We start from the raw sequence: 13,898 nt of genomic DNA on the forward strand, positions 1-13,898 counted from the left end.
AACGAATCGAGTCGAATATTACAAACGAATCGAGTCGAATATTACAAATGAATCGAGTCGAACATCCTAAACGAATCGAATCGAGTTTTTTTTCCAATCGAATCGAATTTTACGATTCCAATCGAATCGACTTTTTATGAATGCGATTCAAAACTGATTTTCATGCCCTTTTGTTATAATTGTTTTTCTTTCATCCCTCCAAGGTCTATTTTACTAGTATAGCGTGTTGTGAGCTGTAACAACTTCACCTAACAGTTCTTATACGGTCTGAACATCACCCGTTCGTCCCAAATCGCACCTAACAACCCGTTTATGGAAAAGTTTGGGTTTTTCTCACATGATATGGTCTGATTTGCCTTAGTATCAAATCTTATAGCAAACGAACCTCAAAAACTCAAACTTTTATTCAAAAACGTACCTCTTTGGTTCGGCTCGGTTCAGATCTGATTCTACCCGTGAATTAGGATACATTTTCTTATTGTTTGATGAAGATTGGAACGAAATCTAACCTTTCTTTTGCTTAGATATGGGTCCAAAATGATAAGAGTGTTTGTGTGTGTTTTTGAGAGTGTATGGAGGCAAGGATAATGGAAATGAGGGTTTTAGGGAGGTTTATTGGTGTTTAAATACCCCTAAGCTCATGAACCTTAAGGCTCATCTGCATCCCTTAATCCAACTTTTATTTTCCAAACCCATACTCAACTTATTATTATTCTACATAATTAAATACTAACACACATTTAATTAAATAACAGTAATTTATTATTTTTTCATAAAAATAGGATGTTACAGGACCCCTTTGATAGACCAAAATAGACCATTTGGCACGGCCATGCAAGGAGGGCACGGTTGTTCTTGTCCTTTTGTCTCCTCATTAGTACACGTCCAGGTGTCCTTTCTGCAGATTCTTGTCCCTGGCGGTTAAGAAGTAGGCCCTCATCAATACAATTTTTCAATGCATGGCTTTGTAGCTCACTTCTAACCCTAATAAGTGACTAAGTCTACCAAAAACTTTCCAACTGAATCTTACACCAAGTTCTTTTTCTATTTTTTGATTTATTCTTCATAGTATCTCGTCATTATCAAGTCCGTCTTCATAAACCATAAAGTCGTCTACATAAACCATAACCCTTGTGTATAGGTATGAAATCAGGCTGGAGAGAGAGAGATGAAAACGAGCAAGGCTAATATGTAGTTAAAGCTGAAAAAGTGAATTAACCATCAAGCAAGTCTAATGGGTGGTCTAATACTCTAATTGGTTTGTATAAAGAATAAACTACCATTATTTCCGAACTAGGGTTTCCAATTAATAATTCCCCAAACTTAATTCCTGAAAATCAATAAGGGAGAGGGGAGAGAGATGAGACAACTAGGTATTAAGGCTAGTAGTTGCGTTCATCAAAACTTGCGAAGAGATGGTGAAAACGAGCGATGGTGCTAGAAGTAGACATAGTGGTTGCAACTTGCAAGTAGTGGATGGGTCATGGGTTGGCAGTTTGTGTTGGTTAAGGTTATGTGGGTCCTACGCACATTTAAAAATTATTAATATTTTTTTAAAAAGACCATAGCCTTAACACTTAAAATAAACATGGTTTGTGAAATGGATGAAAACAAACCATTCGTGAAACCTTAAGGGCGTGTTTGTTTCACAGAATTCATGGGAATTTAAATGAATTGGAATTAAAATTCCATGACATAACGTGTTCGTTTCGTTGAAATTGGAATCTTAATTTCCTTTGATGTGTTCGGTTGTCAAGGAATGGAATTGGAATCCAATTCCTTCAAATTCCTTTAAATAAAGGTATTCTAAATTATTCCAATATGTGGAGAATTTCAAGTGAATTCGTTTCATTATTTTGTCGAGGTTTCTTTTTTTTAACGAGAACAACAAATAAAATATTTTGTTTTTTTTTGTTTTTTTACTTTTTTTGTTTTTGATTTATATTTTGAGTTATGAATTTTTTATTATTATTTTTGAATATTTTTGTTGAGGGTTTTTGATAAAACCTTTAAAAAAATTCAGAAAAAATAATAAAAAAATCATAACACAAAATATAAATAAAAAACAAAAAATCTAAAAAAACTAAAACGTTTTTGCCGTTATCCTCGTAAAAAAAAAACACTTGATTCCAATTCATTTGTCAAACGAACACACCAATAATGGAATTGGATTTTAATTTCTTCAAATTCCAATTCCTATTGGAATGTTTAGATTCCAAATCCAATTCCTTCAAATTCCAAATCTTATGCAAATTCCAATTCCAATTTCATTCTATTCTGTGAAACGAACGCACGGGTCCGATTTTGGGTAAACCTCAAGAACGAAGGTAACATTTCACTCTAAATGTATTTTATTACATTAAGGGTGTGCACGGTTCAGTTTTGGGTAAAACCAAAAACTAAAACTCTTTTTTTTTTTTAATTTTTTTTTCAATCCTTCGGTTTTGGTTTTTATCATTTTAGCTTGAAAATTTTACGCCGAAAAAAAATTGGTCGAAGATAGTGAATTTAGGTATAACTAATTTTCTAATTATTAACTAATTGATTATTATGCATTTGACAAAAATTATTTGTGTTATATATATTTATTAAATTCTTAAAAATAACTTAAAAAAAATAAAATCCAGGAATTCGGTTTGGTTTTAAGAAAACGTCGATTTTTGTTTCGATTTGATATTTTACGGCGTGAACTTGATGGTTTTTTCGATTTCGGCTCTTTTATTTCAAAAACACATTCTAAGAGCCAAACAAACCCCAAGACTTGGGGTTCAATCCTACATCCCAAATCAATTCACAAATGGGGAAGAACCCCAACGAATCCAACACCCAAATCCCTACCGATACTCTATTCGGCAGCGAACCATCCACCCCTTTCCGATCATCCAATCTCATCCAACAAGTCCTCCGATTAGACATCGACAGCCCCCAAAAACCCCACACCCAGATCCCCAATTCTTCAATCAAACAACCCACCAACCGTAAGCGTAATAATAATATCGAAAGACACCATTTTGAAGTCAAGAAACCAAAGATTGAAAGTGGTTCGGTTGAGCATCATGATAATATTAACAAGGGGAAGAGAAAGAGGGGTGAGATTGAAGCAGAGTATGAAGAAAGAAAACTTGGGGGACTGGAGTTGGATATGGTGAAAGATGAGGTGGTGAAAGTGAAAATTGGGCGGAAGAGGAAAGAAGTGGCAAAAGAAGAACTTGTTGCAAAAGAAGGATTTGATGATGAGGAAAAGCTATTAAGAACTGTGTTTGTTGGGAATTTGCCTTTGAAGGTTAAGAAGAAGGTGTTGTTGAGGGAGTTTCAACAGTTTGGGGAAGTCGACTCGGTTAGGATTCGGTCGGTTCCATTATTTGATGTGAGGCTTCTTAAATTTGTTTGTGTTTGATTTAATTGAAGGTTAAAATGGGTGTTTTTTATTTTTAATTTAATTTAATTTTATTTAATTTTTAGGATAAGACTCCAAGAAAGGGTGCTGTGATCAAGAAACAAACCAATGATGCTGTTGACAGGTTATATAGTTATATAATTATATAGATCATATTTCTTATTGTTGATTTGTGCATAAATGTTTTTATGTGGGTGAATGCAGGGTTAACGCGTACATAGTTTTTAAGACGGAGGATTCTGCTCAAGCGTCTTTGTCACATAACATGGCAGTTGTAAGTTGCTTTCTTGAAAGTTTAATGCTTTCGTTTCGGTTTAGGAAGTTATTATTGTTATAAGCTTTGGCAATACTCTGGAGTATGCAGTATTATCATGAAGATTAAATTTGTGACAAATTGTAACTATATTTGTGAATTTTGGTTGACTAATAAGCATATATAATATTAAAATGTAACAAGAATGTCGAGTAATTTAATAGTTTTTAAATCTTGGATTTTGTTTATGAAGGTTGGCGGAAATCATATACATGTAGACCGAGCCTGTCCACCTCGCAAGAAATTGAAGGGAGAAAATGCTCCTCTTTATGATACCAAAAGGACTGTTTTTATTGGAAATCTTCCATTTGATGTGAAGGTACATTCCTTTTTATTTTTTGCATATAGTTTCAATTTGTATTGAGGTCGCAAAATGAGTGGGTTGGGTAGCAAGTAAAAACGGGTCCATGTCTAAGCGAGTAGTTTGCATATTGGTTGAAGCGGGTCGGGTTGGGTCAAACCGATTTGTGTTAGTTTTTAGGTATCACTACAAATTTATATTATTACAGACTAATCTAATATGCTAGCTAAATCGGTTTAGGAGGTTTAATATGTATTAAAATTTATACTTTTGGGGATACTTATGGCTCTGTCCTTTAGTCATGGCCTAATGTTATTGGTTTTACCTATTTGGCCCGTTAAAGATAACCATAACCCAAATTAGGGTTGTGCATAGGTTGGTTTGGGCTGAAACCGAGCCAAAAAAAAACTGAAAATTCAGTTTTTGGGTTTTTGAAAATCGCTCGGTTTTGGTTATTTCGGTTCTGACAGTTGGGTCTAAAACTTCGGGCCTAAAATTTTTTTTTTAATTAATGAATAATGAATTTGGGTTTGAAACATTTGGACCTGAATTTTGGGCTTCACTGTTTATTGATTTCTAATAAGTTTTTTTAAATTGGTTTTTTGGTTTTTTTAAGCTCGATTCGATTCCATTCTGTTCAGGTTGTTTGTTTGTTTGGGTTTTTGATTGATAGCAAAATCGAAACATTTTCAGGACGAAACACCTGTTTACTAATTATGATGCGACTTTCAGGACGAAGAACTTTATGAGTTGTTTGCTGGTTTTAATAATCTGAAAGACTGCATCGAGGCAATTCGGGTTGTTAGAGATCCTGGTACAAGCATGGGAAAGGGCATTGCTTATCTCTTGTTTACAACAAGGGTATATGCTAACAACCCTTTATTTGAACTTGGAGTCTCATTGTTAAATTCCAGTTACAAATATTAAAAGTATAGAACTTTGTATATATTGATTGCAGGAAGCAGCAAACACGGTTGTTAGAAAACGTAAACTGAAGATTCGGGACCGGGAGTTAAGGTTATCTCATGCCATGAAAACAAGCTCAAACTCAACGCCTTCTAAAAGGAAGGAACCACCAACACCCGACAATTGTAGTTCTTTTAAGAAGGCGGCTGTGGGTGGCAGCGCCTCTTACCAGGGAATCCAGGCCACCAAATCTGGTGGCCAGAAAAAGTCTGCAACACGAGTTGCTAAGCTTGGAGGGACTGAATTGGGAAGTGAAAATGCAGTGGAGCGGAAAGTGCAGTCCGAAAAAAGGCCTGCGGTTGGTGCTAGAAAGGCAGCGGAAAACGCGTCTGGAACTGGTGGTGATGGTGACGGTGGAGGTGTGAAACGCAAGGCTGAGAGCCGCACACCGCAGAGTGATAGTCGAAACAAGAAACATAGGAGGTTTATATAGGTTTGTTTGTTGGTATATTCATAATATATTATAGCAAGTAATACTTTGTATAAACTTTTTTTATGATTGGTTTATTGCTTATTTCATAAGATTCAAATTGAATAATTGATATGATAATTGTTACAGAAAATATGCAGCATATTTAAAATTGTGTCTTGTCTTAGGCCAACCCCCTTTATATTCATTTATTAATTATTTAATACTTACTGACTTCGTAACAATTTAAATAAGTTATTATTATTCTGACTAAAATCAAAATTTTTAGTTGGTTTTGTACTTTTTTTTACTTTATTTTTGATTATCAATTAACAAACATTAGTTATTTAGTTTATATAGTCAGCTTGAGAATATAAGAAATAAAACTGTGGGAACTTAAAAGTAGTTAGAATTGGCCGAAATTAAGAGATGATAAAAGGTTTGAGTGAATCAGTTATACTTTTAAAAATTACCGGTTATAAGAAAAGTAAAAATAATATATATATTTAATTATAAATTTAACATTTTTTACATAAAATCTTAAACGAGTTTACAAGACAACCCATTTACTAAACGAGTCAAGTGCACCGTTGACCCATCTTTAAAATAGGTTGTATTCGGATTAACTTGTTTTCTAAACATGATGTGTTAGCTAACCAAAAACTTGTTTTCTTTTGTGTCTGGTCAGAATTTGTCACCCCTAATCATGCTTAAGAAACAACCATTATATCATGTACGCGAATGAAGTTCTGAACTGTGTTTCACGTCTACATTTAAGGCGTTTTTGACACCTGAAAATTTGTGCAGTCTTTCACATACAAATGAACCTTCAATTCTTCATAACATTTAAGGCGTTTTCGACACCTGAAAATTTGTGCAGTCTTTCACATACAAATGAACCTTCAATTCGTCATAACATTTAATTTTAACATCATTACAAAAGAAAACAAATTAAAAACATTAAACAGATTCCTTCACAGCCCCATGACTATCATAACCCGAGCTCGATCCAAATTTGATGCTAAATCTGTACAACTACACTCTATGGTCTGTTCTTGGTCATCAATGTAGGTGTAATCGACACAATCCCTATGAGAAACAACGTGCCTATTGACCGTATGTCATACAAGTCCCCAACCGACCGCAGTTCACCAAGAGCTATTCCAGCCTGCAAATAATGCGATTCGTAAACATATTTAAATAAACAAACAAATGTACTCACTAAAATCCCAGTAATAGAGGAAGCTATCGGTAGAGTCCGGAAGGCTTGTGACCCAGGCTCAAAAAATCATTTTTATTTTTTGACAAATATATTTACAATAAATCTTTTAAACTTATAAAAATGTAAAAAATAAATACCCTGACGGTTAAAAAGGCTGCTGGAATGAGCCCGATCGCAGTTGCTAAGAAGAAAATACGATATGGCACGTTAACGATTGGCGACGCAAAGTTAATAAATGTGTTTGGCAACGTAGGTGTCAACCTCAAGAACAGCATGTAATTCAGCAGCCCACCTTGCCTTTTCGCCACCTGAGTAAATTGACAAAAGAAATAAAACATCTACAAGCTTATCGGGTCGGGCTAACTGATCACAATTAACTGCGTCCGTCACCTGATTTTGGAAGAAAACAAGTTTACTGGGCCATAGAGAGGATATAAGGGGCCGACCGATTAACTTAGACAAAAAGTAGCAAGAAGATGCACCTGCGGTGGCTGCAAAGACCACCAACACTACACCTTTTAACACCCCGAAGAGGGATCCAGCTAGCAATGACAAAAACATGGTTCCTGGGATCATAAACGTTTGCATAAAGATGTAAACCGTGCAATAACCCACCAGAACCTGTATTGTGTAGTCACTAGCGTAGCTCTCCAGATGATCTCTGCAGATAAATCACAAAACTCAGATAAGATGCAATTACTGACATTTTATACGTTGCAAAAATTCTGACTAGGAGCCGATTAATCCCGTTTAATTCCCGATACTCGTTAGTCCCCACCGTACCGCCAGACTAGCGACTAGTGATTACTACAACACTGCTTTTATATCAATCAATATTGTGTGCTCTGCCACAAGAGGCTTATGACTTTGTGTCTGGTAAAGTCACACATCATGTCACACCAAAGAACACTTAAGTACGACTACAAACAAACAAACATACCTAATATAATCTCACTCATAACAAAGCTATTAGTAGGGTCAAGTGTGATGGGACAACCCTGACTCCAAAAATGTATATTTTTATTTTTTCTGTACATATCAATGGTCACAACGAAAGCGCCTACACGGACTAGGGATTTGCCTATGGTGTTACATAATCAGCTTTCATTTTATCGCCTATACGGACTAGGGATTTTATGTTATAACTTTACAAGAAGATTCAAATTAATTATATACATACATTTGTGTTATTCATGTAGCTACCAATTTCACAATAAAGAATAAAAATATATAAAATCCAAAAAAAAAAGATAAATTCTAAAACACAATTAGATCCAAGTTTCAAGATTAAGAAAACAAAGGGTATGTGGGAAAATTGACATGCCTGAGAATATGAAGATCTTCAAGTGTTTTAGGAAGCTTCAAGAAACTATAATCAGAATCCGGCAAGGTTAGGTAAACTCCGGCGAGACCAACGGCAAAGAACAGAACAACACCGGATGCACCGGCCATTTCAACAAACGTTAATGGAAACTTTGAATTTGATGATTGTTTCATGTCCACATCATCATTTGATTTCATTGAACTTGAAGTAGATGAAGTCCCAAGTTGTTCATGTTCCATTTTGTTAAATTCTTTTTCTTTTTCTTTTTTTTTGTTACAAGAAACCAAATATTTGAAGTGTGAAATTTGATAATATAAGGATTGCTACAAACTTGAAGGAAAGATTTATATTGGATGAGAAGGAAGAAAAGACCTTCTTCCTGGATCAGCTTTCAAGAACAACTCACCATATATACAAAGTTAAATTCAAGAATTGTGTTTCTTTTTCTTTTTTTTTAATTATAATATTTATTGTTTTCTTTTGGTGTGTTCATGTGGATATATTTAACATGTGCTGAAAACGTTAGTTTAAATAGTGGTGTAGAACTCAATTTATTAGTAGAAGGTAGAGGGTCCAAACATCACTATCATCAATTTATATGAAAGATATGAGGGATGATCCTGGCTTGTCAGGGTTCGAGTCCTGATCTCACCCGGTTTTACCGGCTCCTCGCTGTCGTAGCGCTTGGCGGGCGTGGGGGTCGGGTTTTATCCGAAGAATCCCTCAATAAGTGGACCACTAGGGGCTCTGTTCGTCCGAACTCGTGGCCGGCTTGGGCTACCTTTAGCCAATGGGGGTCGCGTACGAAGTACCCGGCGTTATTTAGTTGGTCGTTCCAAAAAAAAAAATAATGGAAGAGCATTCTCAACTCATCCCTTAAATATGGGTAAATTCTTAACATGGACCTATTTTAAAAAGATATTTCATTTTTGTTCTCTAAATTTTAGTATTCCAGAAATATCCCCCCTTAACTCATCTTTGACTATGTGTTAAAGTCTAACACATAGTCAAAGATGAGTTAGGTATCCAAATACATGATCAACGACGTGTTAACATGTAAAACACATAGTCAAAGACGTGTTAGTCTCTTGTTTTTTTTAATATTATATAATATAGCTAATTCTACTTATATTTGCTTTTTTTTTTATAACTTCTAATATTAAGTTTTATATTATTTCGAATCTACCGTTGAGACATGTTTATTTTTATCTACGAACCGACATAAACTTACTTAAACCCGAGCCATGCCAAATCAATATCGAAATGTTCAATAAAATTTGACCCGACACGGTTTTAAATAAAATTTATGTCAAAAAAATAAACATGTCTCAACGGTATATTCGAAATAATATAATACTTTATATATAAAAAACAAATATAAGTAGAATTAATTATATTAATATAGCATTAAAAAACAAACAAGAGGCTAGCACGTCTTTGACTATGTGTTTTAAACGCTAACCCGTCGTTGACCATGTGTTTGGATACTTTACTCATCTTTAACCATGTGTTAGGAAGTCTAACACATCTTTGGCGGCGTGTTTTATAAACCATGTTAACTCAAAACTTAAATTTGTCCCTTCAAAATGTCCTTTTGTTTCAGAGAAGATTCTAAATATGTTCCATCAAAATTTAAATTTCATATTTTTTCCTTTACTAGCATACCGTCGCCTGTACGTTAGGAGTTTGAGACAACATGTTTCTTAACTCGTCGTCTCCCCGCTATGTTAGCTCAAAACTCGTTATCTCACCGTTATGATAGCTCAAAACTCGTTGCCATGTTAGATCAAAACTCGTCGTCTCCCCGCCATGTTAGCTTAAAATTTTAAATTTAATAAATCTTGTTATTTAAACAATTATATCTAAAAAAGGTACACATAAAATTATTTTGATGGTATGCATGAGTTTTCTTAATCGTATTATTATTCAAAATTCAATCTAAAAGAATTTAAAAACCAATAAAACTTAAAATATTTAAATATTTTTTAAATCAGTTTAGGATCCATGTTTCTAGTAAAGATAAGGCGGATTTTTTTAGCTAACATGATGGGGAGACGACGAGTTTTGAGCTAACATGGCGGGGAGGCAACGAGTTTTGAGTTAACATGACGGTGAGACGACGAGTTTTGAGCTAGCATGTAAGGCCCCGGTCCCAGTGCCTTACATTGGGTGTTCGATTTACCCATAAACACAGTTCTAAATATCAGTTAAATAAAACTTTCACGGAATAATTAAAACTTCAAACATTAAGTTACAAGACATTAATTTCTTATCTTAAACATTCAAATTGTCTTAGCATAAACATTAACATAAAACATCATGACACTTCTTCGTAGATGCCAACTTCTTCAATCCAATGCCATGTGTCTCCTCAAGCTAGCTGCCTCATCCTATTTGCCAGCATGCATATTAAAAGTCAGCTATGCTGAGTGAGTTCTAGTTAATCAGACAACATACGTTACATACACATACTTACACGTACGCATCTGAAGATGCATATTTCCTACTTAACCTGTTTATATTTCGCCCATACATACCTTCATTCATTCGTACTTTCATACATTCATACTTGCATTCTTCCATACTATATAGTTTTTAACTTTCATATTACATATATAACCATCTCTATATTTTTAAGAGCCTTTCGCCCTATTCCTCACATATGTTGTAAGGGACTGTCTTTACCATCATAGATATTATGAGGGTCTGGTCCCTATCATCACAGATATTATAAGGGTCTGGTTCCAATCATCACAGATATTATAAGGGTCTTGTCCCTACCATTACAGATACTATAAGGGTCTGGTCCCTTTTTTCCATCCTATTATTAAACCTTACGTCCATCCCATACTTTTAGTTATATTCTTTCACAAACCTTCATTTACATACTCTTAATTTTTTCATGCAACATTATTGATAACACATACACGTGACACACGCTAACCACTTAAGATAAGCATGTTAACTAATCATATAGGAGTATGTACACAGCCCCAAAAAACATAACAAGGAAAGGGGCTAGGAACTCACCTGAAGTCAGTTCCTCTCGGAGTCAATGGTGATACCTTTCTTCAATTGAGCATGACTAATTGTTTAATAAGTTATAAGTATCAATTATCTAGTTCTAAGTATTTCATACTTATAGGTTCATGAAACTCTTAACGAACGGGGGTCTGGGGGGCAACGCCCCTGGTAGCGGGGTCTAGGGGCGGCAGCCCCTAGCAGGGTCTAAGGGGCAGATCCCTTGGCTGTGGTCGAGCTGCCAGGTCAGCTTGGAAAAACTTTATTTTCGTTAATAAGCCTTTATTAAAAATTCATCAGAATTGCATATGAAACCAATCGCATGGATGAAATCCAATCGCATCGCATGAAGGCAATCCAATTGCATCTCATGGACGCAATCCAATCACATCACATACCAAATGAATTGCATCGCATGCATGTGCGATGCGATCCGATTCATCGCTTTCTTTATTTTACCATTTTTCAGCAATTTTCCTCCGTGCCCCTTCCTTTTGACCCGATTTTTCCCTTTTAATGAGTTCTGGGTCGTAACAATTTTGTCTACTCGCTTTTTACATAGCCCGAACGTCACTTGTTCATCCAATATCTCACTCGTTAAGTCAATTACTATAAAATTTATGTTTTCCTACCACTACAAGGTCCGATTTGGTTTCGTAACAAATCTTAAGACTAACCGATGTCTAAAACTTTCCGTTTTCGTCAAAACATACCTCGCTGGTTTCGGGTTTGGTTCGGATCTGGACCAATCTGTAGATCTAGACGCATTTCTTGTTGTTTGATGATACTTGAACATGAAACCTTTTTTCCTTTATCTCGGAATTTGGATCTGGGTTTGAAAGATAGTATCTGTGTGTGTTCTTGAGAGTGTTTGTGAAAATCAAGCGACGTAAATGAGGTTTTAGGTGGCTAAAGGGCGTAACCCATGGGCCTTATGGCCCATAATCATTTCTTAACACATTTCCAAGTCTATACCCAACATAATCAAACACTAACACATCATTAAATTAACAAAATTCCTTTATTTATTATTAACAAAAGTAGGATGTTACATAACATACGGTGGGAGGTGACGAGTTAAGAAACATGTCGTCTTGAACTTCTATCGTAGAGGCGTCAGCATGCTAGTAAAGGGATAAATATGGATTTTTTTTATTTTTATGAGACATATTTAAAATCTCTCTCTAAAAAAATGACATTGTGCGAATCTTCCCTTTAGTAAATTATAGGACTTAGTTAAGAATGGTTGTGAGTGGAGCAAGAAGAAAAGTTAGTGATTTTTTTAATAAATGTAGGGAAAATGTGTTTGTCCCTTTATTTTTTAATATTTGTTGAAATTGGTTGTGAGTAAAGAAGAGGGAAACTGCAATGATAAATATATAAAAATATTATTTAATTAATTATGATAGAGAAATGTAGTGCTTTTAGTGCAATTATAGAGGCGAGGATAAGAGACGGGCTGGGTATGCTCTTAGGGTGACTGGTGGACAAGTTTCAAGTTAGCATGTTGATTAAACGGGTTAATGCGTTAATCGAGTTGATGGGTTTTAAAATTTTAAAATTAACTCGATAAACGTGTTAATTCTTTTTTTTTAAAATTTTAATCGTTTTAAAATTTTAAAATTAAACGTGTTAATTATTATTTTTTTTTTAAAATTAACGTTTTAAAATTAACGTTTTAAAATTAACTCGATAAAATTAACGTTTTAAAATTAACTCGATAAACGTTTTAAAATTAAACGTTTTAAAATTAACGTTTTAATTAACTCTTTTTTTTAAAATTAAAATTAAAAAAAAAATTAACTCTTTTTTTTTAAAATTAACGTTTAATTAAAATTAACTATTTTTTTTTTAAATTAACGTTTTAAAATTAACTCGATAAACGTTTTAAAATTAAACGTTTTAAAATTAAACGTGTTAATTCTTTTTTTTTAAAATTAACTCGATAAACTCGATAAACGTTTTAAAATTTTAAAATTTTAAAATTAACTCGATAAACGTGTTAATCGAGTTGATGGGTTTTAAAATTTTGATTAAACGGGTTAATGCGTCAACTTGGAAGTTGGAAAAGGCTAAATATCTCAATCTAAGGCAACCATTTTAATTGCCTATTTTAGATTTAAACTTTCGGATCTAGAAAAAGTAATGTATATTAATAATTATCTATAGAGTAAAGGTGACTTGTCGGTGCTACAAGATTCATTTTTAATTCTTTTTTTTTTTGCCTTTTCAAAATATGTGTATGTTTTTTTTGTTTGTTTTTTTTTAATTATGTTTATACCCCGTCACCAACGAACGTAGCAGATACTAACCATATTTACGTCTGCTTGTCGTCTAACGCTCGAGTTTTACCAACGCCCATGTGTCAAAGCTCGAGTTTTACCAACGCCCAGGCTTCACCGACAACACTCAGATTAACACTAGGGTTTTACCGTCTTACCGACCGAATAAACGCTGCTTTATATATTTTAATTTCTTCTATATTCTAATAGTCATTTTATATGTTAGTTTGACAAATTTCTCTTTTGTTTTTAGCTATGGTACCGTAAAACGTAACCGATACCGACTGAATACAAATCGAGTCGCTGTCGCAACCCTCAGGTTTTACCAACTGAAGAAAAAACGTTGTTTTAAATTTATTAAATTTTTATATAACAAGCTATATGAGTGCAGCTACATTTTTTTGGTTTTTTTTAAATACATTAATTTGAAGAATCTGTGTTTTTGTTTAGTTCCGTTAACGTAACAAACGTAGCTGATACCGACAAAGTTCGCATTAGTTTGCCGCTGCAACGCTCATGTTTTACCGACAGAATTTGACGCAACGCGCACGAGAAATCACTAGTTGTTTTGTAAAAGAAAAGGTATTGTAACCTAGAGAAGTGATGTGTGCCTAATAAACCTATAATAATGACCCTCACAACTAAGCTTTAATATTAAAACGA

The 13,898-nt window shown here is 34.2% G+C and overlaps 2 protein-coding genes across 2 annotated transcripts; one reads left to right on the forward strand and one right to left on the reverse strand.

Annotated features, from left to right (window-relative positions):
- Nucleotides 1-2,797: 2,797 nt before the first annotated feature.
- Nucleotides 2,798-5,410, forward strand: LOC143631601 (uncharacterized). Its single transcript, XM_077100313.1, has 6 exons — nt 2,798-3,367; nt 3,463-3,521; nt 3,602-3,671; nt 3,904-4,029; nt 4,744-4,872; nt 4,970-5,410. The coding sequence occupies exons 1-6, from the start codon at nt 2,798-2,800 to the stop codon at nt 5,408-5,410; spliced, it is 1,395 nt and encodes a 464-aa protein (XP_076956428.1).
- Nucleotides 5,411-6,253: 843 nt separating this feature from the next.
- On the reverse strand, nt 6,254-8,195 carry LOC143631578 (putative membrane protein At4g09580). Its single transcript, XM_077100299.1, has 4 exons — nt 7,933-8,195; nt 6,999-7,269; nt 6,746-6,916; nt 6,254-6,554 (listed from the first exon to the last, which is right to left on the reverse strand). The coding sequence occupies exons 1-4, from the start codon at nt 8,169-8,171 to the stop codon at nt 6,429-6,431; spliced, it is 807 nt and encodes a 268-aa protein (XP_076956414.1). The 5' UTR covers nt 8,172-8,195; the 3' UTR covers nt 6,254-6,428.
- Nucleotides 8,196-13,898: the final 5,703 nt, after the last annotated feature.

Source organism: Bidens hawaiensis, unplaced genomic scaffold, assembly GCF_021521415.1.
Source record: "Bidens hawaiensis isolate Kalapana, Puna unplaced genomic scaffold, B.hawaiensis_p1.1 tig00006109_1, whole genome shotgun sequence".
Classification (NCBI taxonomy): Eukaryota; Viridiplantae; Streptophyta; class Magnoliopsida; order Asterales; family Asteraceae; genus Bidens; species Bidens hawaiensis.

What these genes read in the sequence shown, in the direction of transcription:
- LOC143631601 (XM_077100313.1), top strand. Translation starts at nt 2,798, where the DNA reads ATGGGGAAGAACCCCAACGAATCCAACACCCAAATCCCTACCGATACT. An exon ending in GGTCGGTTCCATTATTTGAT is followed by an intron (nt 3,368 to 3,462) that starts GTGAGGCTTCTT and finishes TTTAATTTTTAG; the next exon opens with GATAAGACTCCAAGAAAGGG. An exon ending in ATCTCTTGTTTACAACAAGG is followed by an intron (nt 4,873 to 4,969) that starts GTATATGCTAAC and finishes TATTGATTGCAG; the next exon opens with GAAGCAGCAAACACGGTTGT.
- LOC143631578 (XM_077100299.1), bottom strand. Translation starts at nt 8,171, where the DNA reads ATGGAACATGAACAACTTGGGACTTCATCTACTTCAAGTTCAATGAAA. An exon ending in GAAGATCTTCATATTCTCAG is followed by an intron (nt 7,270 to 7,932) that starts GCATGTCAATTT and finishes ATTTATCTGCAG; the next exon opens with AGATCATCTGGAGAGCTACG. An exon ending in CAGCCTTTTTAACCGTCAGG is followed by an intron (nt 6,555 to 6,745) that starts GTATTTATTTTT and finishes CATTATTTGCAG; the next exon opens with GCTGGAATAGCTCTTGGTGA.